Source organism: Puma concolor, chromosome B3 (assembly GCF_028749965.1).
Source record: "Puma concolor isolate L17-30 chromosome B3, mPumCon1.1.hap2, whole genome shotgun sequence".
NCBI lineage: Eukaryota > Metazoa > Chordata > Mammalia > Carnivora > Felidae > Puma > Puma concolor.
The window spans coordinates 148,430,826-148,456,194 of record NC_141672.1 but is presented as its reverse complement, the minus strand read 5'-3'; the positions used below and the strand labels follow the sequence as shown (position 1 = coordinate 148,456,194).

General features: G+C 55.8%; 1 protein-coding gene across 2 annotated transcripts in view; it reads left to right on the top strand.

Annotated features, from left to right (window-relative positions):
• MINAR1 (membrane integral NOTCH2 associated receptor 1) overlaps window positions 1-25,369 on the top strand; it is a 106,559-nt gene that overhangs the window by 71,696 nt on the left and 9,494 nt on the right. The window contains exons 1-2 of one of the 2 annotated variants that reach the window (XM_086711761.1): window positions 4,546-4,658; window positions 22,331-24,669. In XM_086711761.1, coding sequence (XP_086567887.1) covers window positions 22,381-24,669 — 2,289 coding nt within the window. In that variant the 5' untranslated portion in view covers window positions 4,546-4,658; window positions 22,331-22,380. Of the gene's footprint in view, window positions 1-4,545; window positions 4,659-22,330; window positions 24,670-25,369 lie in introns of those variants that run through there. The other variant, XM_086711760.1, reaches the window with a different exon arrangement.

Sequence of the window (25,369 nt, the reverse complement as noted above, 5' to 3'; positions counted from 1 at the left end):
ATTCCCGGAGGTTTGGCAGTGGCCCCCTGTGGACACGGAGCCAGGATTCACAAGAGCTCAGGTCTGGTTTCAGATCCGTTTTACAGCTCCTCCCGGGCCTTGTTTTCGTGGTCGGAATCTGCTGCGACAGCCTCCCCCCGCGCAGCCCACAGCCACGTGGTTAGGGACGCACGGTGACTCTGCACCCCACCAACCCCACGTTGTCTCAGAAGCCTGTTTCTGTGCCCCAAAGCCCTGCCCCTGGTGAGATCGGCCTGGGAAGGGACAGTGTGTCGCAAAGGCTTTCCTTGGGCCGTAGACGGGAGAGGCCACTCTCCTCCTACAGCTCGGAAACCAGGATCTGAAATGACCCCGGACATTCATTTCTGTGCCATGTGCGTCTCTGGGAGTCCTCAGATGTGACCCAGGACAGGCGAGTTTAGGAGGATGGGATCCAGGGAGCCCCAGGGTCAGGGCCGGGCCATAAGTGCTGTGCTGGCAGATGACAAGCCTGGGGTACTTGGGACCAAGATACGGGGTTCCTGGATGGCTCAGGGTCAGAGACAGCACCGGGCCAGAGGCATGGCCTTGTTGGCTCCTGGCCGACGTTTTGTCAAGCCAGCAGAGCCACACTTCCTCCAAGAAGGAGACTGCAGCTGGGACTTGCAGCCCGGGGGTGGGGTGGGGTGGGGGACAGCTTTCGTGGGCCTCAATTCCCCGCTCATCGGTGCACTCAGGCGTTTGCCTAGATGCCCAAGATGGCCGTCTGCCCCCCTCCCTCCCCCCTCCCCCTCATCCCTCCCCTTCCCCTCCTCCCTTCCCATCCTTTCCCCTTTCCCTCCTTCCTCCTCCTCCCTCTCTCCTTCTTTCCTTCCCCTCCCCTTCCTTCCTCACTTCTTTCTTTCTTCTTTCCTTCTCTCTTGTGTCACCTTAAAAGCCACAAACACCTGCTAATTATGAGACTTACACTTTGCATCTACTCAGGCTTCACAATGACCCCCCAAAGGATCCTACCCAATTCTAGGAGGTGAGACTGAGCTCAGCAGAGGGTCCAAGCCGTGTCAAGTGAACCAGGACCGTGGTTGGGGGGGGGGGTGGTGGGAGCTGGAGACAAGAGGCTTGTCTGCTGCTGCCACACCCAGCACCTTTCCTAATACTCAGGAGGGCCTTTTAAAACGTGCCCAGAAGAGACCTAGTTATGATGGACCCTAAGGTGCTCTTGCGTGCGTGTTCACAGGCTTCTCCCTACCTCTGTCACAAAAGGGAAGCCTGATTCTGACCGGTTCGCCCTTACCCTCTAGAGGGAGGACGGCGAATATGGAGATCTTATAAAGCAGTGGGGGAAGGGGCAGAAACAGAAACAGAAACAATGTTTCCTACGGGAGATATGGGGGTCCAGGAGGGATGTGGGGGTCTGGGAGGGATGTGGGGATCTGGGAGAGATATGGAGGGTCCAGGAGAGATATGGGGTCTGAGAGATATGGAAGGTCTGGGAGAGATATGGGTGTCCTGGAGAGATATGGGGGTCCTGGAGAGATATGGAGGGTGTGGGAGAGATATGGGTGTCCTGGAGAGATATGGGGGCCTGGGAGAGATATGGAGGGTCCTGGAGAGAGAGAAGCTCTGAAATAACTGAGGTGAGTAATGAAGAGAGGAAGACGCTGTCCTTGAGAAATTCAGATAAGCTATTGGATTAAGGATAGATTTCTTTTGGCTGCTGGACTCTATTTCACTGAGTGGGACACTGCGCTGAGACTGGGTCACGTGGATCCCCACAGGTTTATCGGGGTTTCATAATCAAGCTCGAATTCTGTTCCGTGTTCTTCAGCCCAGACATTAAACTTAAGCAAAAGCAACATTCCGCGTGTCGGAGGGCTGCAGGCGAGCTAGGTTTTGTCTGTGTCCACACGGCTGGCTTGTATCACGGAGCAGATGTCCACACTCCCGTCTCCAGATCCCAAATTCGGCGCTGCCCGCTCATTCATCCTGGGGCCTCACTGGGTCTGCGCGGTGTTGTCGGTGACACATGGGGATCGGGGAGGGACACACAGGAATGGGGGTGGCGGCTGAAAGCCGGATGGTTTCTGGGTGCTGATGCCATTGCTGTCTTCGTGGTGCCCTGCCCCGCCCCCCGTCTCATCCCCTTGTCTCCTTCTGTTCCCCACACCAAAAAATAAAGAAAAGAAATGAAAAGCCTCGCTTATCCCGGGCGACTAACGCCTGCATTCCGATCATTTCTCCCCAGCCTTTATGCTTTGGGTCCATGGACGAATGGTGGGGGTGGTCTGGTAGCATTCTGGCCCTGGGGGTGGTCGGAGGAGTGAGTCTGCCCGTGAGGACTCCCCCAGGTGGGTGGGATGCGGTGGGCACAGGGCTACCCGCTGTGCGCCCAGAAAAGTAAAGGGGGTCTCTCTTCCCAGAGTGTGGTGGGGGACAGCTCCTGGCTGAGGTCTAACCTGTGCACCTGTGCACCTGTGTCTCTCCTGAGGAGGGCTTAGTAGCCAAACAGGAAGTGGGGGGAGTGCTTGTGAAGGCCTGCGGGGGTGGGGGGAGTCTGGGACCCTCTTAGGGAAATCAAGAGCGGGGGAGGGGAGAGCACCACCGGCTGAGTTCTTTGTGACTGTGAACATCCCCTAGCAAACACCTGGCTGGGATCCAGGGGTTTTTAGGGTCAGAGAGCTATAATCTGCATGTTCGTTTTACGCCTTTTTAAATTTAAGACGTTGGTTTCCAAAACGGTTTTGGAGAAGAAAGAAATTAAATAAACGTCTAGCCTGCCTCGGCTGAACTGGTGGAGAAAAAAAGCAGATTTAGGCTCATTTTTCCTCCCAGAACCTCTGTGGTGGCCCTTCCCAGAGAAACCCTAGGAAGAACGAGAAAGGACGACCTGGAGAAGGGAACGGGGTGGGGGGGGGGGCTGGCACAGCCCCTGTCCCAATTGTTGCACACGGCGCCCCGTCCTCATTTTTTTTTTGGAGAAATAGATCTGTATTTTGCTTGGGTCTGAAATCACCTGAACTCGAGGGGCCAGAGAGTCTCCAGATCTCTAGGTATCACCAGACTCCTTCCCTGATGTGGTATTCTCTGGGATTACGCCTCTCTTTGTCACAGACCGTGTTCGGACCAGAGACCCGAGGCAGTGCTGGCACCAGCTGTGTGTGAGTCCCTGAGCAGGTGGAAGGCACCGCACAAACTTGACTCGCATCTTCCGCCTTGGAGTCCCCTTGTCTCCTCCACAGAAGGGGCTTGTGCCTCCCGGAGAAAAGACACCAAAGGCAGATGATTTAAAAACTCCCGCAGCGAGGAGCTTGGGGAAGCTCAAGCCGCCCACCCGGCTCACCCTGATCAGACCTTATTTGAAGTGTCCGTTCGTTATTAGCAGGTTCACTCTTAGAGCCTTGCGGGAGCCACAGGCAGGCAGCGCGCACGGAGGGGAGGCCGTGGGATATGCGTGCCCCCCCTCCCCGTCCCCCTCCCCGGGCTCAGACCACAGGTAGCAAAGGCCGCGCTGGCATCCTGGCTGTGCTCCGGAAAGAGCCACCGCCTGCGGCCCACGGAGAGGGCCCTGTCCCCGCGCAGGGACCGACACTCCATGGGGGTTTTACATTCCTTTTGAAACGGGATCGCATGGGCCTGAAACGACTTTTTCTGGTGCTTCTCTTGCCGAGGGGACCCGAAGGCTTTCAAGGCGAGCTTGGCCAGCCGCAGGGACAGGTCTGTAGAGACGGTGGCACCCGAGGCAGCAGCTGCGTCTCAGCCCCACTGCGACGCACGGGGCGACTCGCCAAAGGCTGCCGGCGGCCATCCTTGCGCCCAGTCTGACTTTTGCAAACCCACGCCTGGTTCGCCGGGCGAGTGTGTGTGTGTGTGTGTGTGTGTGTGTGTGTGTGTGTGTGTGTGTTCGGGGTGGTCACATGACCTCCAGTCGCCAATCTGGGTACCAATTAAGCCGAGACCGGCCAAGAGGGAAAATCAACGAGCGGAGGGACCACTTGGCCGCGGCCTCGCCAGAGACTGCGGAGTCGGAGGCCCGGGAGGGGCGCGCCGGGGGCACCGGGCGGAGAGGCGAGGACTCCGCTCAGGCCGGCTCGGCCCCGGGGGCGCGGTCACCTTCAGCTCAGGGGAGCCGGGGAGACGCGAACCCCGCTCCCTGCTCCCGCCGCCCGGCCGCCTTCAGCGCGCAGCCTCCGCTCGCTCTCCGCCGGCGCGGCGGCCGCGACCCGGGACCGAGCTCCGGCTGCGCCCCCACGCCGGCTCCCGCCCGCCGCAGCCTCCGGCCGCGCCCCTCCCCGGGCCCGCCCCTCCGTCCCCGGGGTGCGCGCAGTCACCGCCCCTGCGCCCCGCCCGCTGCGCGCCCCGGGGCGGGCGACCGCGAGCCGCCAGCCGGGCCTCTCCGCCGCCGGCTCCCCGGCCCCGCGCGGCTCTGCGCCCCCAGCCCGAGACAAAAGACCGGGGCCGGGGCCGCCCGGGGCCATGCGCGCCCCAGCCCGCCGCTCGCCCGCCCCGGCCCCGCCCGCAGCCCGGGGGGCGCCGCTCGGCTGAGCGCGGACCCCCCCCAACCCCCACCCCGGGCTGCCCGTGAGCGGGGCCGGGGGGCGCGGAGCCTTCCCCAGAAGCGGCGTTGGAGGCCGAGCGCCGCGCCGCCGGAGGGAAGCGGGAGCCCCGCGGGGGCCTCGGAGGTAACTTCGGAGAGCCCGGGACGCGCGGGGCGGGGGCGCACGGGAGTGTGTGTGTGTGTGTGTGTGTGCGCGCGCGCGCGTGTGTGTGCGCGTGAGTGCGCGTGTGTGCGTGTCCGCCCGGCCCGGGGCGCGCCCCCTGCCCTCGCCGGGCTCTGAGCTCTGCGGGCCTGGGCGCTGCGCCCTGGGCTCGGTGGCAGAGGTGTTGGGGCGGGGGGTGCGGGGCTCGGCCAAAGCTGGCGGAGACATCAGGGATCCGGGAAGGGGAACAGGGGAAGCGACCGTGCAGTTTGGGGCAAGTTTTCACGGCCGAAAATCCGCTTGTAGGAAACGGTATTTTGAGGGTTAACTTTATGAGCTATGTGTGCAGACAGCCTGACCCCTCCGGGGCGCAAAGTGAGCCGGAAAGCCGGGACCAACCCCAGGTGGGCCGGCGGGGCGTCCGCGTCTTAAGTCCAGATGTCCAGTCACGTTGCGGTGGAAATGGGGTCCTCGTTGTTCCCGGGGCACCTGGTGTGCCCCTTCACCTGCCGGGAAACACCGAAGCCGGCCCGGGTGGCCGAGCGAGCGCTCGTCTGCCGTCTGATTCGTGCACCCTGGCTTCCCTACCTGCTCCGCCCGCCGGCCCCGCCTGAGCGAGCAGTCGTGCTCCCCGACGTCCAGTCCAGCCCGAGCCATCGCTTGTGTGCTCCCCGGGGTGCCGGGAGCTGCCGGTGGCATTTGAGTCGCTTACCTGTCACAGCGCCCCATCAGCACTGCTTTGCGGGGAGAGTGTCCCTGTGTTCAACTGTTGTGCACACGTTGGGCGAAGACCTGAGAGGAGGGGAGGAACCCAGAGTCTCCGCTGTAAACAACAGAGGCCTATCCTAAGAAGCTGCGACCCCGGTTCGCTTGCGGGTGGGGTGGGGTCCCTGGGAGGGGGCAGGCTTCTTGCTCACGGCTGAGCCAGCCGGCTGTGGTTTGACGCCTGACGCGAAGAGAGGCCAGGAGCCTGGCGGCAGCTCAGGAGGCCAGTGAGGCTCCGGTTCCTCCAGCAGCCGCTGCCATCACCTCCCTGGGACGGAGAGGGTCGGTAAAAGGTCCTTCCCTCCCCTTTTCAGGAACCACGACACCCGTGGAGCCTGCCCTGTAGGTGGAGGGCAGCACCCTGCTATGGCCACAGAGGTCTTCTGGAATGAGCCCCGGGCCGCCGGCTCCCCGAGAGCCTGGCTGCGGTATTTCAAGCAGTGAAGAGAAGAGAGTGAGGGAGAGGCAGGTTCCCGGCACTGTGGGGAGAGTCGCACGACCCCCGACCCCCGGGGATGGGCCGTCTTCCCGGGCAGCACGGGAGGCTGGAGCAGGAGCCAGAGGCGAATCTGCAGAAAGAGAACAGTTAGAGATTTTCTTAGCTTACTGGCGTCTGGAGGGAAAACCTTCAGTGTCTGGTAAATCAAGTCTGATTCTTACGGTGCGTGTGTCTGAGATTTGTGTATATCGGGGACTGTGTGAAAATAAATTGTCAGTTGCCAGAGAGAGAGAGCAGATCAAACAGTTTATTTGCATTTCTGATGAGTTTGGTGAGGAAGCTAGCGCACTTAGTACTTGGAAGACAGACAAAGAGGAGCCCTTTCCTTTCCCTGTCGAGGGCTGCGGGCAACGCTGATGAGGCTTTCCAGCTTCTGAAAGCCTCCGTGTTCACCAACTCTCCGACGCTGCCTCTGGAACATTCATGCTCCACAGGGGTCAGGAGGTCTGTCCCGCCTCCGTCCACGGCACGCAGGACCCGCCTGGGGTTTTCTCACCCACGATGGCCGACATGCACCCTTGCTCGAATCCTGACAAAACGTGAAGCGGAAACTGGTGTTGCAGCTGTGACTGTGCCTGCAGGGCAGGGATGTGTCCCCGCGGAGGACGAGAAGGCAGGGGACGGCCCTGCTCTCTGCTCCTGCCCGGTGGTGACGCCCGTCCTCAAACCAGCTGGGAAAAGGGTCCAGATTCCTCTGCAAACATGTCCTTAAAGCCTCCCTGATTAGCTTTGCCCACGAACGTTTGGATCTTAGTGTTTGGGGCTTACCTGCAGTCTGTGTCCATTGAAATCAGAAAAGAAAGGAAGAAAAAGAAAAGGAAGGACGGAGTGCCGTGGAGGTTAGCGGCCCGCCTCAGGAGTGCTGCTCAGGGGTCGTATGAGCCTGGGGACGTAACTCTTCGGCGCGTTTATTTTCATACGTACGAAACGAGAGAGCAGCATCACATCAGATCAGCAGTCCCCCCCGGTTTTAATCGAATCTTCTATGACGGTAAGTACACGAAACGGAGTGAAGAGTGAGGAGGAACGTGGCAGTCTGTTCACGCAGCGGGACTTCCCGAAGCCCCCTTGGGGAACCCCGAATGGCTCCCCAGAACACAGCTGGAGAATCACTGGAAAAGGCTTCTCTCTAGAACGAGGCACATCTTCTCTCTGAGTGCTTGAAATACAACACTGTGGTCACCTTATCCTGTGTGACGGATGTGTCACTGGCACCCATCCTTCTTGATGGCTCGCCGTGTCCCCGCAACGTGAGCCCCCGAGGACCCTGACCCTGCGTCTCCTGAGACTAGCACAGTGCCCAGCAGGTGACGAGGTGCTTGGCAGATGCTTGCTGGATGGATGAGAAATGAGGAGGAGGTCCTTTGGCCCGAGTGATGACAGCTGGATGATTCCACTACGTGTGGATCTCGGGAGGCGGGGGCCGGCATTTATTTGCTGCTGTATCTCCAGCGTCTAGAGCGCTGCCCGGCTCCCCGTAAGAAAATGTTTAAAGTAGTTAGTGTTGTTAACTAGTCTTTTTAGATTTCCAGCGTCGGGGGCGTTGGGGTCCCCCCCCCCCCGCCACAGGCAGCTCCTGGACACCTGCAGGGTGTTGGGAATTCAGTTCACTTCCGACCCTGGCTGCTGGAGACAGCGTCAGATCCCACAGGGTGAGGGCTCCGTCCCGCGGGACCCGGCTCGCCGTCCCCGCTCAGACGGCGGCGGTGGTGAGCCCCCTCCCCCCTTCAGACAGAGGTGGTGAGCCCCCCGCTGTCCCATGTGCCTCACACGGCTGACCGGCTACAGATCGGAGGCTCCGACCGCCTCCCCCTTGCGTTCAATTAATTCGCCAGAGCAGCTCCCAGAAACGCTTCCCATTTGCCATTTATTAAAGGATATGAGAAAGGATGTGAATCAACAGCCGGCTGAGGAGCTGTGGAGGGCAAGGGCCCAAACAGAGGAGCGTCTGTCCTCCGAGGGCTGGGGGCCCAGCCTGGTCCCTCAAACGTGGAAGCTGTCTGAAAAGGGGGCCAGGAAGCCCTCCTCTCAGGTTTTGCGGAGGCTTCGTCGTTGCTACATGGTCACGACTGACTCGGCCAGTGGCCGTGGACTCAGCCTCCAGCCCTTCCCCCCTCCCTGCAGGTTGGTCCAAGCCTCTAACAACACCCTTGGTCCTCCTGGCAACCAGCCACAGCCCTCGGGTGGGGTCCAAAGTCACCTTCGTTAATGACATGATAGCCACTGCACCTTTATGGCTCTGAGGCGTTTTCAGGGTCTGTGGATGAAGGCCAGCTATATTTTAGAAACATACATCTTGGCCACCTGAAGGGTCGAAAAGACACATATTTTAAAACTGTCGTATTGCATCTAGGAACTGGGTTTCTCCAAAAGGCGATAAACAGTGTATGTGGTGTGGTTCTTCATTCTGTTCATAAACATGCTGATTCTTTCTCCTTCTGGGCACGTGGAGGGTCGCTTTTCCCTGCTTACGTGATGTCAGGCGCGGCCGTGCGCCTTGCTCGGCTGGAGAGATGTTGTGGGAGCTCTAAGCTCTAAGAGGACCTCACCGCGTCCTCCCTTCCCCTCTGCTCCGGTGATAGAGAAAGCCCTAGAAGGTGGCCGCTCCCTCAGCGTGAGTCCCGGAGGGAAGGTGATGCGGGGCACGGGCCCTCGCTTACTCGCTGTGGACACGGAACGGAGGAGAGAGTGTTTTGAGCCCCTGGAATCTGGGGACCGTTTGTGGCTGGAGGAGAGTCCGTCCTGTCCTGACAGGTGCACAGAGCTCAGGCCGATGCTGGCTTTGGGCCAGAGCCCATCGGGAGGGCCAGTGGTTGCTGAGACGGGGCTCCGCCGGGATCAGGACCGGGGGCTGGCCGCCACACTGAGGTTATAGTTGTCCTAGCTCGTTGGAGAGCTCCCTTGGGTCGGTCTTCTAAAGAAGGACGCGTGATAACCCAAAGCCTGCTGTGTGAGCCGCAGAATGCTGGTGTAAGAGTCGAGGGGGAAGAAAGTGAATCTGATAAATGTGTTCCCGGATCAGGAAGACTAGAAGCCAGATAACAAAGAGAAGCTGCCTGTGATCTGGGAATTAAGGCAGAGAGAGCCTGTGTTAGAGCTGAGTGGCCCGCGTCCGGTGGCTGTGGCACGCGGCCGTATCCGTCTTCCTCCCGGGCCGGGAGCCCCCTGCGGCCGGACCACACGCAGCTGCACCTGCGCCCATGGGGCCGTCCTGACAGCATGGCCTCCCGAGCACCATCGCCGTGGGATCTTCCGGTGCTCTGGGTGTGAGTGCCTACCCTCAGCTACTGAGACCTTTCGTGGCAGCCTTGTCCCCTGGCGTGGCCCCGGGGGGGGGGGTGCTGAGCCCTCCACCCCACCCCCTGCCCTGAGCGTCTTCCTCAGTGTGCGTCCCACCTGCTGTGCCCTTTCCGCCTGCTGCTCTGCTCTCTTCGGGGTGGGGGGGGCAGTCGTGGCCGTCAGTGGCTGGTGTTCAGTGAGTGATTAGCACGAGGAGGCCCTGGGCTTTCGAGAAAGCCAAGTTTTCTGCAGGTTTCAGGGTTACTCGAGGAGACTCGAGGACACGGCTGAGAAAACAAACCAAAAGGGTCAGCAGACCGGCAGGGATTGGTGGGGGTCCTGCAGTACGAAGGGCTTTAGACTGTTCTGGAAGCCTGTGGGGTGCCTACCGTTGTGCGACGGCCACCCAGGAGGAATCAGGAACGTGTACGGGGCTGAGGAAGGTGGGAAGTAATACCTCCGTGTGGGTGCAGGTTGGGGCGGGCAGTGGGTGGGGGTGGGGGTGGGCACGGGGGCAGGTGGGGGGCGGGCGGACACAAAGAATGGCCGTGGGCGTGGGCAGCGGGCTCACCCTCTCTGTCCCAGTCACCATTGGCGCACTTCCTGGGCTGTGCTAACGGCCCTTCTGCTGGTCCGCCTCTCCCGTGGAGCTGGGAGGCCCCGGAGGGATGGGGACGGGAGCCTGTGTGTCGTCGCCCTGTGACTCGCACGGTGCCTGGCACAGGCTGGGTGGCTCCGGGAGCTGCCAGGTGACGGAGGGGACGAACGGCGTCTGCATGACTCACAGCTCACTCTGCAGGGACGAGGGAGGCCTGACTCGGTGGCGGCAGCAGGAAGGAAGGAAACGCCCCGATCCCGCCCCCTGTAACCTCGGCGAGAGTCCCCGTGTGACGGAGGACCAGGTCTGGGCTGAGGGGGACTGTGCTCTGCGCCAGGACGGGGAAGCGTCTTGCCAGGCACAGGGCCCAATTGGGAAGCACGTGAGGAAGAACCCCGGCCGGCAGCACCGAGGTGTGACTCTTCCAGATCCCCCTGCCAGCCACCAGCCCTCCCGGAGCCTCTCAGGGCCCTTCCAGAATGCGGATTCCCAGGCTTTGCCCAGGGCTGTCCAGGCCGAGCGTCCGGGCTGAGAACCGAGCCTCCGTTTACCCCACATCTTGCAAGTGCCCGTTGCCGGGGGTGGGGGGACCCGGGTTCGAGCCCACATTCTGAGTCACAGACCGCGCCTTGTGGCCGAGTCCCATCAGCGGGAAGGTGCGGCGGCCGCAGCCGGTCGGGGCTGGTCAGAGGAGCCCGGACAGAGGGGCCGTCTGCCGACCCCGGGAGGGCTGCCCTTTACCAGGTCCCCGACGTCTGCCCGGCCTGGGGCAGGGCTGGTTCCGGTATGAGGAGCAGCCTCGTGGGAAGAGGGGGGCGCTGCCTGGTCTTGGGGGCCACCATGCCCACCGGCTCAGGTCGGGGTGCCGCACGCACCAGGGAGAGGACGAGGCAGTGTGGCCGTCCGCGTCTCCAGGATTTTGGGATGCGTTTCAGGACCCCGGACAGGAGAGCCTGTGTTGACCTCCCCAGTGATAACTGTCACTCCCTCACTTGCCCGCCCACAGAGGGTTCTCACCGAGAGCCTGGGCCAAGCAGGTACTGTTTTATCAGGGCAGAGCATTCGCCGCTGGGAAGGACCCAGGTTTCCAGTTATGGCCCCCTAAGTATGAGAAAGCGCAGCGATGAGGTTTTCTTCCTTCTGTGTGCTTGGGTGGGGGGCATGGGGGGGAGGGGCCCCCAGAACCTGTGACTTAAAATTTTTTTTTTAATGTTTATTGATTTTTGACAGAGAGAGAGAGAGAGAGAGGCAGAGCGTGAGTGGGGGAGGTGCAGAGAGAGAGGGACACACAGAATCCCAAGCAGGCTCCAGGCTCTGATCTCAGCACAGAGCCCGACTCGGGGCTCCAACTCACGGACTGTGAGATCATGACCTGAGCCGAAGTCGGACGCTCAACCGACTGAGCCACCCAGGTGCCCCCAGAACCTGTGACTGTCACCTTCACAGCAGAAGGGACTTTGCAGACTGATTAAGCACCTTGAGAAGGGAGCACCCTGGATATCTGGGTGGCCCGTGTCATCACAACAGTCCATACGTGGGAAGAAGGCAGAAAAGTCGCAGAGGGAGGCGTGGCCTCTGGAGCAGAGGCGGCAGTCATGTGACTGCTGGGTTTGGAGCCAGAGGAAGGGGCCGGGAGTCCTGGGAAGCCTCGGCCAGGAACCGACACCCTGGAGGAAACAGGTTCCTCCCTAGAGCCCCTGGGGGGGTCGCCGCCTGGCCGGTACCTGGGCTTTAGCCCCGTGAACCCACGGCAGACCCCTCGCGTCTAGGTCCCTCAGATGGCAGGTCGGTGGTGTTTTAAGGCTCTGTGTTTGTGGTGACACGTCACAGCGGCAGGAGGGAGCACATACAGGACAGCGATCGACAGGGTCCGGATTTGCCACCCACTGGGGCGGCAGAACCCAGGCGATGCTCTCTCTGGGCTCTGGGGGCCGTGGACGCCCTGGACGATCTGCCCGGATCTTCGCCCTGGTCAGCGTTTCTCGAGTCCTGACTCCACCCTCTTGGGACTGAGCCGCGGAGCCCAGAGGTAACACGGGGCCCACTTCGGGGAACTCGACAGTGAAAGCTCGACACCGTCGCCAAAGCGCATCAGGCGCGGAAACCGCGGAGCCGCTCCCCGCTGTCCGGTGGGCGCACGTGGGATCTGGAGCCCGCATTCGGATCTGTCGCCGGATGAAAACCGTTAACACGAGTTACCGCGAAGGAAAATGGCAGGGCTCTGAGGGCGGATGCGGGGGGTTTCCTGGGTGCGAATGCACGGGGCGGGGGGGGGGGGATTCTTGTGGTGCCAGGCAACGTTGTGGCGTCCCTGCCCCTCCCCCCATGCCGTCTGTCTGTCCCTCTCCATTCTCTTGGCACCATCTGGTCCAGGGCTTCACCTCTTCCTGGGAGGTCACAGGAGGGAGGTGGCCTGGGGACAATTAAAGGTGGGGAGAGGGGACGTTAAGGGACCTGCTACCTCTCGTTATTAGCATTTTACTCTAAAAGGAAACACGAGGGGCGCCTGGGTGGCTCAGTCGGTTAAGCGTCCGACTTCAGCTCAGGTCACGATCTCGCGGTCCGTGAGTTCGAGCCCGGCGTCGGGCTCTGGGCTGATGGCTCGGAGCCTGGAGCCTGCTTCCGGTACTGTGTCTCCCTCTCTCTCTGCCCCTCCCCCGTTCATGCTCTGTCTCTGTTTCAAAAATAAATAAACGTTAAAAAAAATTAAAAAAAAAAATAAAAGGAAACACAAGCGACGCCTGAGTGTTAGGAAGGCATTTTTGGAGACGTTTTGGTAAATAATCACTTTGGAGCTAATACTAATACCTAGTATTTCTTGGCACGCTTTGCACGCTATATTTTATAAAATGCCTCTATGGGCAGCCCAACTTGACCTTGATGCTTCTGCCCCAGGGCCTTTGTACTAGCTGTTCCCTCTGCCCTGGATGCTTGCCCCTCCCCCAGGGAGGGGAGGCAGGCACATGGTTTCTTCCATGCGTTTGTGGGGACTTCCTCCAAATGCAGTCTTTCCCCTGAGGACTTGTCTGACCATCTTAAAATTACCGCCCCCTCTGCCCTGTTCTTTCCGAGCTCCTCTGTTTTTCTCCGTAGGTAGTTCGCCTCTAATGTACTGTAGGTTTTACTGATTTATTTTGCTTATTATCTGCGCCCCACCTAGAAGACAAGCTCTCCAGGGTAGTTTTGTTTTAGCTTTGGTCTGCTCTGTATCCTGCGGTATCGCTACGGCTAAAAACAGTGCCTGGCATATGCCAGATATCTTTTGAATGAAGAAATGGATGTCCCATTTGACCCCGTTCCTGATCTCAGGAGGAGGAAGTGATACCTTCCTTTTCTAGATGAGAAAACCAAAGATCAGAGGTGATAATTTATTCCCCAATTTACAGTGCTGGGATCTGCCTGAAAATCCTTGCCTCTTTATTGTTTGTTAGAAAATCAGATGATTCGGAACATTTAAGTGATAACAGACCTGAACAAAAGGAAGAAAAAATCAGCCAGGGACACTTACTACTAGTTTTGGTATATAGAGGGTGTGTGTGTTACAGACAATTTTATATCATGTTATAACATATCATTTAGTAGCATACCTTTTTACTGACGAAAGGCCATTGATATTAAATGTGTCAACGAATATATATTTGCAGCATGATTTATTAATGGCCGCATGGCATTTCACCGTATCGATGCGCTACAATTTCACATGACCAGTTGTTGGATACAAAGGTTATCCGCGATATTTTCTTCCTATGAGCCATATTGAAGTGAATGTATCTGTAGCATTTTTTTTACACATATTTGATTCTTTCCTTTGGAGAAATGCTTACAAGTGTGGATTTGTTTGATTTAAAAATAGGTATATTTTCATTTTAGGTGTTAAGTTTTATTTTAAATGTTACCGCTGATTACTTCCTGCAACAGCCGTCGCACAGATGTGCCCTGGTGCCACAGTGGAAGGGGGCTGCCTGCTTTCCCACATCCCCCCGATAGTGGTACGAGCCTTCTGGGTTTTTTTTTTTTTGGTTGTTTATTTATTTTTGGAGGGGAGGGGAGGGGCAGAGAGAGAATCCCAAGCAGGCTCCGCACTGTCCGCGCACAGTCCGACACAGGACTTGAACTCACGAACGGTGAGATCATGACCTGAGCTGAAGTCGCATGCTTAGCCGACTGGGCCACCCAGGTATGAGCGTCCTGACCAACTCTACTGCAGCAGGCAAAAAGTCTGTTTATTACGGTGCTTCTCCATTTCATAAAGAAAATATCAGCTTAAATACTTATAGATTTATAGATTTTATTTATAGATTTTTTTTATATTTTTTTATATTTTTTATTTTTATTTATAGATTTATAAATTAGAAGGTAGTCAAACACATTGCTGTTTTAGTTTGCTTTATTTATGATGATGCGCATGATTTTCTTAGCCTTTCTTTCTTTGTAAATTGACTGTTTTTTTCTTTTGGACTGATCCTCCTTTCGTAGTAGTACTTAGAGCCTTCAGTAAGAGGCGAATAGCTTCTGCATTCCAGTTCCTTTTTTTTTCATTTTTTATGACGTTTATTGGCATTGTAAGTAAGTCATTTCCAGTTATCCAAGCTGATCAGTCTCATTCTCCGTGATTTCAGCTTCTGGAATCTCGTGTGGAAGACACTTACCCGACCTCCCGTTGTCTAAATCCCGACTAAAATCTCCTTCTTTGTATTTCATGCATAATGTCCTTTCGTATATGCCAACGACTGAGAACTAACTTAATTTTTTACCAGTTGGTTAAGCAGTCACTCCAATAATACCTAATATGGACGCATTTATGTTTTACTGAATAAACCATTATTTTCTCATTGACCCAAACGGCTACCTTCATCATACGTTGAATCCTTACCTGCATTGGGTCTCCTTCTTGTCTTTCTACTGTCCGTGGATTTCTCCACCAAATTATGATCATAGGAGCTGTATCATAAATTTTAACATTTGACTGTCCAAATAGCTCGGCGTTTTGACCAGAAAACTCATCTAATTATCTTTTTTTAATTTTTTTTTTTTCAACGTTTATTTATTTTTGGGACAGAGAGAGAGCATGAACGGGGGAGGGTCAGAGAGAGAGGGAGACACAGAATCGGAAACAGGCTCCAGGCTCCGAGCCATCAGCCCAGAGCCTGACGTGGGGCTCGAACTCACGGACCGCGAGATCGTGACCTGGCTGAAGTCGGACGCTCAACCGACTGCGCCACCCAGGCGCCCCTCATCTAATTATCTTAAAGCAAGTAACTGCTCAGGGTTCCCTCCAGCACACAGAGCCTCTCACCATAAAAATGCAAACAGAACAAAGCAGAACATCAACAAAATGCTGTCTTGTCAATTTTCTTTCTTTCATTTATTTATTTACTTATTATTTTTTTAAATATATAGTTTGTTGGCTAACATATATAGCAATATAACAAATATATAGTCTGTTGGCTAATGTTTTTTAAACATATAGTATGTTGGCTAACATACAGTGGACACAATGTGCTCTTGGTTTGGGGCGTAGATTCCTGTGATTCATCGCTTACATGCAACAACAGTGCTCGTCTCAACAGGTGCCCTCCTCGAGGCCCATCCCCCATTTACCCCCTCCCCAAAGCCCCATCCCATCGATGGACCCGGAGGGTGTTATGCTAAGTGAAATAAGTCAGGCAGAGAAAGACAGACGCCATATGTCTTCACTCATACGGGGAACTTGAGAAACTCCACAGAAGACTGTGGGGGTGGGGACCAATAGCGTCTTGTTGATTTTCTTAGTTGCTCGCCTTTGCGGCCTTATTTATAAAAATTTTCTTTTCTGTTTCTGGCAGGTCTGAGCGGGAACTTGTTTTTCTAGTTTTTAAAATGTACTTTAATTAGTATGTACTTTCAAAAGTGCGTAAAAGAGGGGAAAGTGACCTAAGGGATGTCCATCTGCCACTGAGGTGAAATAGGAGCTTCCATTTGGTCATTTTGCCGCAGTGCTTGTTGCTTTGTGTTTTCAAAGGAAAGACTGTGAGAGTCCTGCTCTCATCACCTGCCCTCCCCCCGTGGTGAGGGGGCTTCCCCTCCTGGAGTCTTGGGGGTGGCCACCCACCAAACACCAGGCGTTGGGCAGATGAAGCCGACAGTGGTTGTTAATCACACGTTCACAACCTGGAGGAGGAGGACACGGGGCCACACAGGGTTTGAACTTGGGAGCAGACTGGACACATGGGCTGCGGGAGGCAGGCTTTGTTGTGACAAGACGGTGAGTGACCCATGCTTCCCGTGGGAGGCTGTGATCGGCCTGTTTGCACAGTTCCACGGCTGGCAGGGTACCAACCCCCGTTTGGCTGGGGGGTCTTGTCCGCAGGAGCAGATGGGGAGCCATTCGAGGCCCTCCAGGTCTCACCAGATGTCAAGGCAGCGCCTAATGCTGGGCCTTCATTTTAGGCTTCTCCACATCTTCCTCCCCCTCTGTCTTTCTCCAAAAGAAACCACTGTCCCAAACCTGGCATATTTCATTCCACGTGCATTTTCGTGCTTTCCTTCTTATATATACATTGCAGAACAATCTATTTTGTTCCAAATTACACCAGTCACATGACACATCCATTTGTAACTTTCTTTTCCATGCATTTTTATGTTTTTGTTTTTCTTTTTTTTTAAATTAAAAAAAATTTTGTTTTAACGTTTATTTTTGAGACAGAGAGAGACAGAGCATGAACGGGGGAGGGTCAGAGAGAGGGAGACACAATCTGAAACAGGCTCCAGGCTCTGAGCTGTCAGCACAGAGCCCGACGCGGGGCTCGAACTCACAGACCGCAAGATCATGACCTGAGCCGAAGTTGGCCGCTTAACTGACTGAGCCACCCAGGCGCCCCAATGTTTTTGAAGTGTATCCTTAAATTGGCTGTAAATAAATTCATATTAGCTGCTGTATGATATCAATTATATGATCTCCCCACCCCCCTGTACTCTTTTACTATTAAAATCTGTCTTTAAGAATCAGCTTTGTTTCCTTATGAACCCTGTGAATGGTCACCTTGCTTTGTAACCAGAGGTGGATGTGGAGGGCGATAGAATTTGCTTATCTTGAGCTTTTTCTGTATTGCCAAATTGCCTACTCTTTTCCAGGCGTTCATACGTAAAACTCAGTCATGCGAGATCAATACTATTACTGGATTTAGATTTGGGCTATCTGGCAAAAGAGTCTACGATCTTTTAACTATTGTACTATTCTGTCTGTAACAAACACCAACTGTATTCTGATTTGGTTTTGGCTGAAATTTCCTACTTCATCCTGATCCTTGCAGCCTTTCCGTGACAGTATGTTTAGGTATATTGCTCATAGGTGGCATCTGGCTGCAATTAAAAAAAAAAAAAAAAAAAAAAAATTCCAAATGAGAGTCACAGACTTTGAGCTGGTGAATTTAGCTTGTTTACGTTTATTGTGATTTGATGTATTTGGAAAGATTTCTGTCACCTTATTCATGATTTTTACTTGTCTTCCTTTGTCACTGCTTCATTTCCCTGATTTCTGACCTTCTATTAATTGATTGTTCATTTATTCTGTTTTCTCTACATGCGTTTAAAATTCTACATTAAGTTTTATAATTTCTTTCTGTTCTCCTGGTGGTGATCCATAAATTTTTTTCTTTTCTTCTTTTAAAATTTTTTAGGGGCGCCTGGGTGGCTCAGTAGGGTAAGTGGCCGACTTCAGCTCAGGTCATGATCTCCCGGTTTGTCAGTTCGAGCCCCGCGTCGGGCTCTGTGCTGACAGCTCAGAGCCTGGAGCCTGTTTCAGATTCTGTGTCTCCCTCTCTCTGACCCTCCCCCGTTCATGCTCTGTCTCTCTGTGTCTCAAAAATAAACGTTAAAAAAATTAAAAAAAAAATCTTTATAAAATTTTTTAAATGTTTATTTTTGAGAGACAGAGTGTGAGCAGGAGAGGTGCAGAGAGAGAGGGAGACACAGAATCCGAAGCAGGCTCCAGGCTCTGAGCTGTCCGCACAGAGCCTGTTGAGGGGCTGGAACTCACAAACCACGAGATCATGACCTGAGCCGAAGTCCTTTTTGCTTAACTGACTGAGCCACCCAGGCGCCCCTCCATAAATTGTTTTCTAACATACATTTTTGAGTTAACATCTAAATGTATTTAACATTCCTTCCTCCTCTGGAGGATACCAGGTAATGCTTAGGGAGTTTTAACCTAGATCACCACCCCCCTTCTATTTTAGCTCTAAAAATAGTCATTACCATGGTTTTATACAGTTGGTGTGTGTTTAGAATTTACTATATGTTTACTGCTTTCTTCTTTCTGAATCCATCTTTCTTTTCTCTGAAGGAGCTTCTTCAGTAGCTTTTACAGTGAGGAATGTGAGCGACAAAGGCATCTTCGTCTGCAGTTAGTTTTAATCTTTATTTCTGAATAATAGTTTATCTGGTGATAGGATTATAAATGATAAGTCATTTTTCCTTAGCACTTTAAGAATTTTGTGTCTATGTCTTCTAGTTTTTCTTCTTTTTTAACTTTAAATGGACCAATAATTCTGGACATCTGTTAATGGAGTACACACAATATGGATTTTGTAAACAGACCTCGGTTTCTCTGAAGGATGGTCCAAATTACAATATCATCTTTATAGAAGAGAATAGTCTGGGTTTTTTTTTTTTTTAATTCTTGAAAAATCTGTTTTTAGTTTTATTCTTTTCTCAGTAATTCATTCCCTCCCCCACTGCCTGAACCATTTCAGGGCTTTCTCTTCATGTGTGTTTTGCTGTTTAAAGGTGAATTTATTTCTGTATGTCTTATTTGGGGTTGCTCTTTGAGTTTGAGGTCCAGTCTGAAACATTTCTAACATTTTTTGATTATTGGCTTTCCACCATCCTCTCTTTCCTGGAATACCTGTCAGACGTTTGTTAAAACTTCACCAACCATGAGATCATGTGAGAAATGTTGTGACCCAGGCTCGGGCAGAGGGCCACTGACCACCGAGGAGGGCACGACTCCCTTAAACTCTGGGGTCAGTGAGGGGTGGGGGAGGGGCTGCCATAGGAGCCCCCGGAAGGGGAGCAGGGTTCCAGCACGGGGAGATGTAGGGCACTCGGCAGGGTTGAGGGGGACGGTCCATGGGGCCACACGGGGTCCTCAGGGGGCCTGAATGCCAGACGCCCAGCTGCTCAGGGCCCCCTGAGATCCCTCCCTGCCCCGTCCACGTTCCCACTGAGATTCATGAGGACCGTGTGGCTGGCAGGTGTTGTGCTGGTGTCGGCCTCCTGGACCCGAGACGGTGGGTGTGTGGGTGCCTCGGCCGCTCTCACAATGTGCTTTGGGCTGTGCTGGGAGCTGAAAGTGTTCACACCCTGAGGGACCGGCCCAGAGAGAGCTGAGAGGGAGGGAGGCTGAGTGAGCGGGGTGTGGGTCTCCATGTGTGTGTGTGTCTGTGAATGTGCACGTGTGTTACTGTCCCAAGCGCACCGAGAGCCGTGACGCCCCCTCTCCATACTGTGGTGCGTGTTCCATGTAGGCCCCTGCATAGAGCCGGGGCTCAGCAGGTGCACGGGCCAGAGCAGCCCCCATACTTGCCCGCACTCGGGCCCTCGGCAACTTGCGTCCCTTCTGGACGGGCGGTCACCCCTCCTGGGACCTCAGTCTCCGGTCTGTGAGATGGGGGCGGCGTTTCCCCCCACCCCCCACAGGGCTGCCTGTGTGGTCGAGGGAGGGAGCCCACCCGCGGCAGCTGGAACCGGTCCCGCCGTTACAGAGCACCCGTGTCTCCAGGCTCCTGCCTGGTCTGCTCTCCTGTGGGGTTTCTCTGTGGCCATTCGCACACGGGCTGCCCCTGCGTCCACACGCCCACTTGTGTGGCAGCAGGTGCCTTCCCCTGGCCGTCCATGAGCGGTTTTAATAAAACATGACTCAGGCTTTTCAGATCACTCGTGATTCCTTCCTTCTGTGCCGGAGACCCTGGGCCTTGCTGACTGGGGCCGAGAAGTGTGTAGCCAGTGGGCAGGGGAGAACGTGGAGAAGCCCCCCGGGGAAGCAGAGTCGGGGTCTCCCAGGAGCCGTGCAGGGTCCGGGCTCGCTGCTCCCCGTGGCTGCCCTACGCCCCCCAAGTCTGTTTCCCTGTCAGTCAGGACACTCCCAAGAGGTCTGGTGAGGCTGTCAGAGTCCAGGAAGAGCATCTCTGCAGGTGCTCGGGTCCCCAGTGATCGAGCAGAATGTGCATTTGTCCCCCCACCCCCATCCTGCGCCCACTTACTCCACACTCGAGTCCCCTCCTTTAACAGATGGTGCCCACACCGAGTGCTTTCTTGGGGTGGGCTGGGTGGCCCTGAAGGACGTGCTTGCCCGCAGCATGCTCTGGGCGGGAACAGGACCCCTCAGGGCCTTGTTGCCTCTCCCCACGGGGACATCCAGACTGTGGCCCCTGCAGACACGTGTGGGAGCTCCTCGTGGGAGCTCTGCCCTCAGGAGGGACAGCCCACTGCCGGGATCCGCTGAAACCAGCCCAGAGAAAAGATGCGGTTCGTGTAGAAAACAGGGGAACAGGCTGATTTGACAATCAGCAGGTTGGCCTGCTGGCAGGTGCGGCTGAAGACGCGTGTCCTGGGCGTCCTGGTAAATCTCAGACCTGGTCCTCGATAATGGATGGGCTCTACTCTGTCTTAGGGGATTCTGTGAAACCCTCAGTTTGGTGCGTTTAATGTTTCCGTTCAGGGACTGGTTAACGTGGCTTTTCCGTCCATTTCGAAGTAAGGCTTATTATTTCTGTGTGCTGATTACGAAATCGCAGACGTCAGAATTTCAGAGAGGATGGGAAATTATGAAGAAAAATAACATTACGCAGAACACATCAGAACACAGGGGGAAGGGGTACGAGGGAACTTTCTGTGGCACTCGGAACGTTCTAGATCTTTCCAGGGGGGGTTGGTTACTACACAGACGTGCTTTTATTGAAGCTTCAGCAAACGTACCCTTAAGATTTGTGCATGTAGATCTTATTTTTTTTTAACGTTTATTCATTTTTTGAGAGACAGAGAGTGAGAGGGGGAGGGACAGAGAGAGAGGGAGACACAGAATCGGAAGCAGGCTCCAGGCTCTGAGCCATCAGCCCAGAGCCCGATGCGGGGCTCGAACCCACGGACCGTGAGATCATGACCTGAGCCAAAGTTGGACGTCCAACCAACTGAGCCACCCAGGCACCCCATGTAGATCTTATATTAAAGAAAAGCTGTGAACTGTTGTTGGGACTTGGATTAATGATACGCATGATGAAACGCTCAGGGGGAAGTGTTCAGATGCCTGCAATTTACCCTGAAGTGCACTAGAAACAAAATAAGCTAGCCCAATGAAGGATGGATGGATATGTGAGAAACCAGATACGGTAAAATGTTAATGGTGGAATCCAGATGGCGAGTGTATGAGTATTTGCTATCAAATTCTCTCGACTTTGCTCTATGTTTGAAAATTTGCATAATAAAATACTGAGGAACGAAGATTACCGTTCAGAAAAAAAAAGTCCATATTTACCATCCAAACGTAACCACTGTTAACATTTCAGTGTCCGTTAATTTCTTTCATTGTCATCTCCAAGAATATATCACTTTGTATAATGAAGACCTTCTCACACATACAGGCTAATTTTCATTTTTTTCGCTCAATATTGTGTCATATTTTTTTTTTGTCATTAAAAAGTCTTCCGTGTGTAATTTTTAAATGAAGGTGTAATTCACCTGTAGCGAAAGTCACACGTGTTAGCACACGGCTGCGTGACTTTTGACAGATGTAGGCAGTCAGGGAAGCACCGTCCGCCAGCCCCCGCGACCACCGACGTGTCTTCCCGCGCGTCATTAAAGTGGCGTCCTCACGCACGTGGCTTCTTTCGCTCACGCACAATGCCTGTGAGCCCCGTCCACGCTGTTGCCTGTACTGGTAGTTTGCTCCTTTTTGTTGATGCGCTTTAATCTAATCTTACTGCTTCAAAGAGTCATTGTTTATCATAACATATCTTATGTACGCATTCCTTTGTTATTTGGACATTCAAGATGCTTCATTTTTCCACTGTTATAGACGCCATCACAGCAAACATCTTTGTACGTAAATCACGGTCATCGACAATTTCTTTAAGGTGGTTTCCTGGGAAGGGAGTTAAAAGTCGTAGGCTATGAATGTTTCCGAAGCTGCTGATACACTTTTATTTTTTTTTTTAATTTTTTTTTAACGTTTATTTATTTTTGAGACAGAGAGAGACAGAGCATGAACGGGGGAGGGTCAGAGAGAGAGGGAGACACAGAACCTAAAACAGGCTCCAGGCTCCGAGCTGTCAGCACAGAGCCCGACACAGGGCTCGAACTCACAGACTGTGAGATCATGACCCGAGCTGAAGTCGGACGCTCAACCGACTGAGCCACCCAGGCGCCCCTACACTTTTAAATTAAAAAGCTCCTCGCGCGTCGCTAGGTGGTTCGTAACTGGCCTGGTTTACACCGGTGTTTATGATCTCCCTCTATTTTGTGATGTTGTCACTGTAGAACGGACTGGAGCATTCAGCGTCGGCCGCGAGGCTCTGACGTCCTCAGCCATGGACACCAACCAGGACACTTCCCTCTTCCTGACGAAGATCTTGGAGGAGCTGGACAGCAAGCAAAACACCGTTTCCTACCAGGATCTGTGCAAGTCCCTGTGTGCCCGCTTCGACCTGTCCCAGCTCGCCAAACTGAGAAGCGTCCTCTTCTACACGGCCTGTCTGGACCCCAACTTCCCGGCCACGCTGTTCAAGGACAAGATGAAGTGCCCCGGGAACAACCAGCAGTCGAAGAAGATCATGGTGGCCGCGGACGTCGTGACCATATTCAACCTGATCCAGATGAACGGGGGCGCGGCCAAGGGCAAGCTGCCCACGGGCCGGCAGAAGGGGAGCCACAAGGAGGCGCCCTTCGAGCCCTGCGGGTCGGACGCGGAGGCCTGTGCCGCGGCCCAGTGCGAGCCCCTCGGCTGCGAGCTGGGCGACAGGCCCTTCCGCCGGGGCTACCCCGCCCGCCAGGCGTCCCACGGCCGGAAGGCAGACCCCAAGGACCGCCCGCCGCAGTTCGTGCCTGCCTCCGAGCCCAACTTCCTGCTGGGCGTCGGCAAGGAGCTGAAGAGCCGTGCGGCCTCCCTGGACCGGCTACAGGCGCTGGCGCCCTACTCCATCGCCAGCCCCCAGCCCTGTGAGATGCAGAGAACCTACTTCCCCATGAACATTGACAGCGAGCCCGTCTCAGATCAGGACTCCCTGCCCATGAGCCAGGGTGGCAGCACGGAGCCCTTTGTCATCCAGTCCTGTGTCCAGAAGAGGAACGTCTTTAAGGAGGATTTTCACAACCTGATGGCCGTGTCGCCCACGCTGGTTGGCCCCGCCAACAAGGGAGAGGTCGAGCGTGGGGAGCCCCGGGGGCACCAGGAGCCCCACAGGACACCCTTCTTCAACCACAGCTTCGAGATGCCCTACAACAGCCAGTACCTGAACCGCACGTACTCCCCGGTGCCTGACAAGAGGCGGGCCAAACACGAGAGCTTGGACGACCTGCAGGCCTCCACGTATTTTGGGCCCACTCCAGTGACGGGGGCGCAGGAAGCCAGGCGCTGCCCAGGGAGGCCGGGCAAGCAGACCCCCTGGCCGGCCAAAAGCTGGAGCCTCAACACCGAGGAGGTCCCTGACTTTGAACGGTCCTTCCTAAACAGAAACCCCTCTGAGGAGAAGCTGCGATATCCACACCCCAGCAGCCAGACCCCCAGTTTCCCAGCCCCAGACAGGCGGCCCACTTACCTCGCGCCAAGCGACCCACAGCAGGTCCTTCCCGGGGGCTACGCGGCAAAACCAGATGGGCTCAAACCTAAAGAGGTCTCCTCCCCTGTTGACCTGGAGAAGCACGAGCCGGTCAGAAAGTTCAAAGACAAGAGCATTAGCTGCACGGGGGCGCAGCTCAGCTCAGACACCAGCAGCGTGGGCACCCAGACCGAGCAGCACGTGTTGGAGCCCAAGAAGTACAAGGACCTGTGCGCCTCCGGACAGAGCAAGTACAGTGACAGGCACGCCCTGAAGCAGTCGGACGACGACTCGGAGGTCGTCAGCGATGACATCAGCGACATTTTTCGATTTCTTGACGACATGAGCATCAGTGGCTCCACGGGGGTGATGCAGTCCTCCTGCTACAACAGCACAGGGTCCTTGTCTCAGCTTCACAAGTCGGACTGTGACAGTTCGCCGGAGCACAGCGTAACCAAAATCGCCAACGGGCTTCCCGGTAGCAAAGGAGAAAAGGGCAGCCGGCCCGAAAGCAGCAGCCACCGCTCCGAAGAGGAGCTGAAGACCAGTGTGTGCAGGCTGGTGCTGAGGATCGGCGAAATCGAGCGGAAGCTTGAGTCGCTGTCGGGTGTCCGCGAGGAAATTTCGCAGGTCCTGGGCAAGCTAAATAAGCTGGATCAGAAAATGCAGCAACCCGAGAAGGCGGGTGTGCAGGTCGACCTGAATTCCTGGACGAGCGAGGCTCCGTCCGACGAGAGCGCCTCTCCCCGGATGTTTCGTGGGCACAGCGGCCCCCGTGGACCCAAACCCGGGAACGCGGCCGACTGGTGCTGCTCAGAGGCCAGCGGAAGCAACAGCGAGAGCCTCCGCGTCAAGGCCTTAAAAAAGAGCCTCTTCACCAGGCCGTCCTCGAGGTCCCTGACGGAGGAGAACAGTGCCACGGAGTCCAAACTCGCCAGCACCTCCAACTCGCCCAGAGACTGGCGCACCATCACCTACGCCAGCCGCGCGGGCCTCGGTGAGGAGGAGGTGAAGGACAGGGGCCCCGGGGAGAGTAAGGTCTGGCACCAGAAGTCCAAAGAGGTAATTTAATCCGCGCCCACCAGTCGGGGCTCTCGCGCTGGGACAGGCCCGGGGCGCATCCCCGGAGGAGCCTGGCTGTCCTTCCAGATCTGGGGCACTGTCCGCGTTGGGACAGGGAGGACGGGCCGGGCAGATGGTCCGTCCGCCAGCTGGAAGGAGTGTGTGCCTGGAATTGTCCACGGGGGAGAGAGCGGGGTTCGGATTCGGGAGGGGTGGCGGAGTGGGGAGTGCAGGGGGGACGCGGGCGAGCCAGGGATGACTGCTCCTGAAACAGCGGGGTGCAGGGAGTGGGCGGCGAGTCCCCAGTCAGGAGATGGCCCCCCCCGCCCCCGACGGCAGCTCCCCGACACCCGACGCCCGTTTCCCCTGCCCCGTGGCTGTCCGCCCTCGCAGCCGTGTGCTCACTCTTCCCGGGAGCCTCGCTGCCTTTGCATCTCGAGGGCCGACACCTCCCCGTCGGCGCCGGGGCGGGCGTACACGGATGCTCGCGTCCCCTGCCGCCGGGAGCCGCGGGCCAGTGGCGCCCGCGGCGGCCCTGCCCGCCCCTTTCTGGCCAGAGCCGATGCCCTGATTCTGCGGGACGGGCCGCAGGCGCTCAGAGGGGCCGGTGTCGGGGAGGGCGTGACGGCGGTGTGGGCTGTGGGCTCGCGAAGCCACGCGGGAGGCTGGCTTCCACGCAAGTTTTCAGTGTCCAGAATCG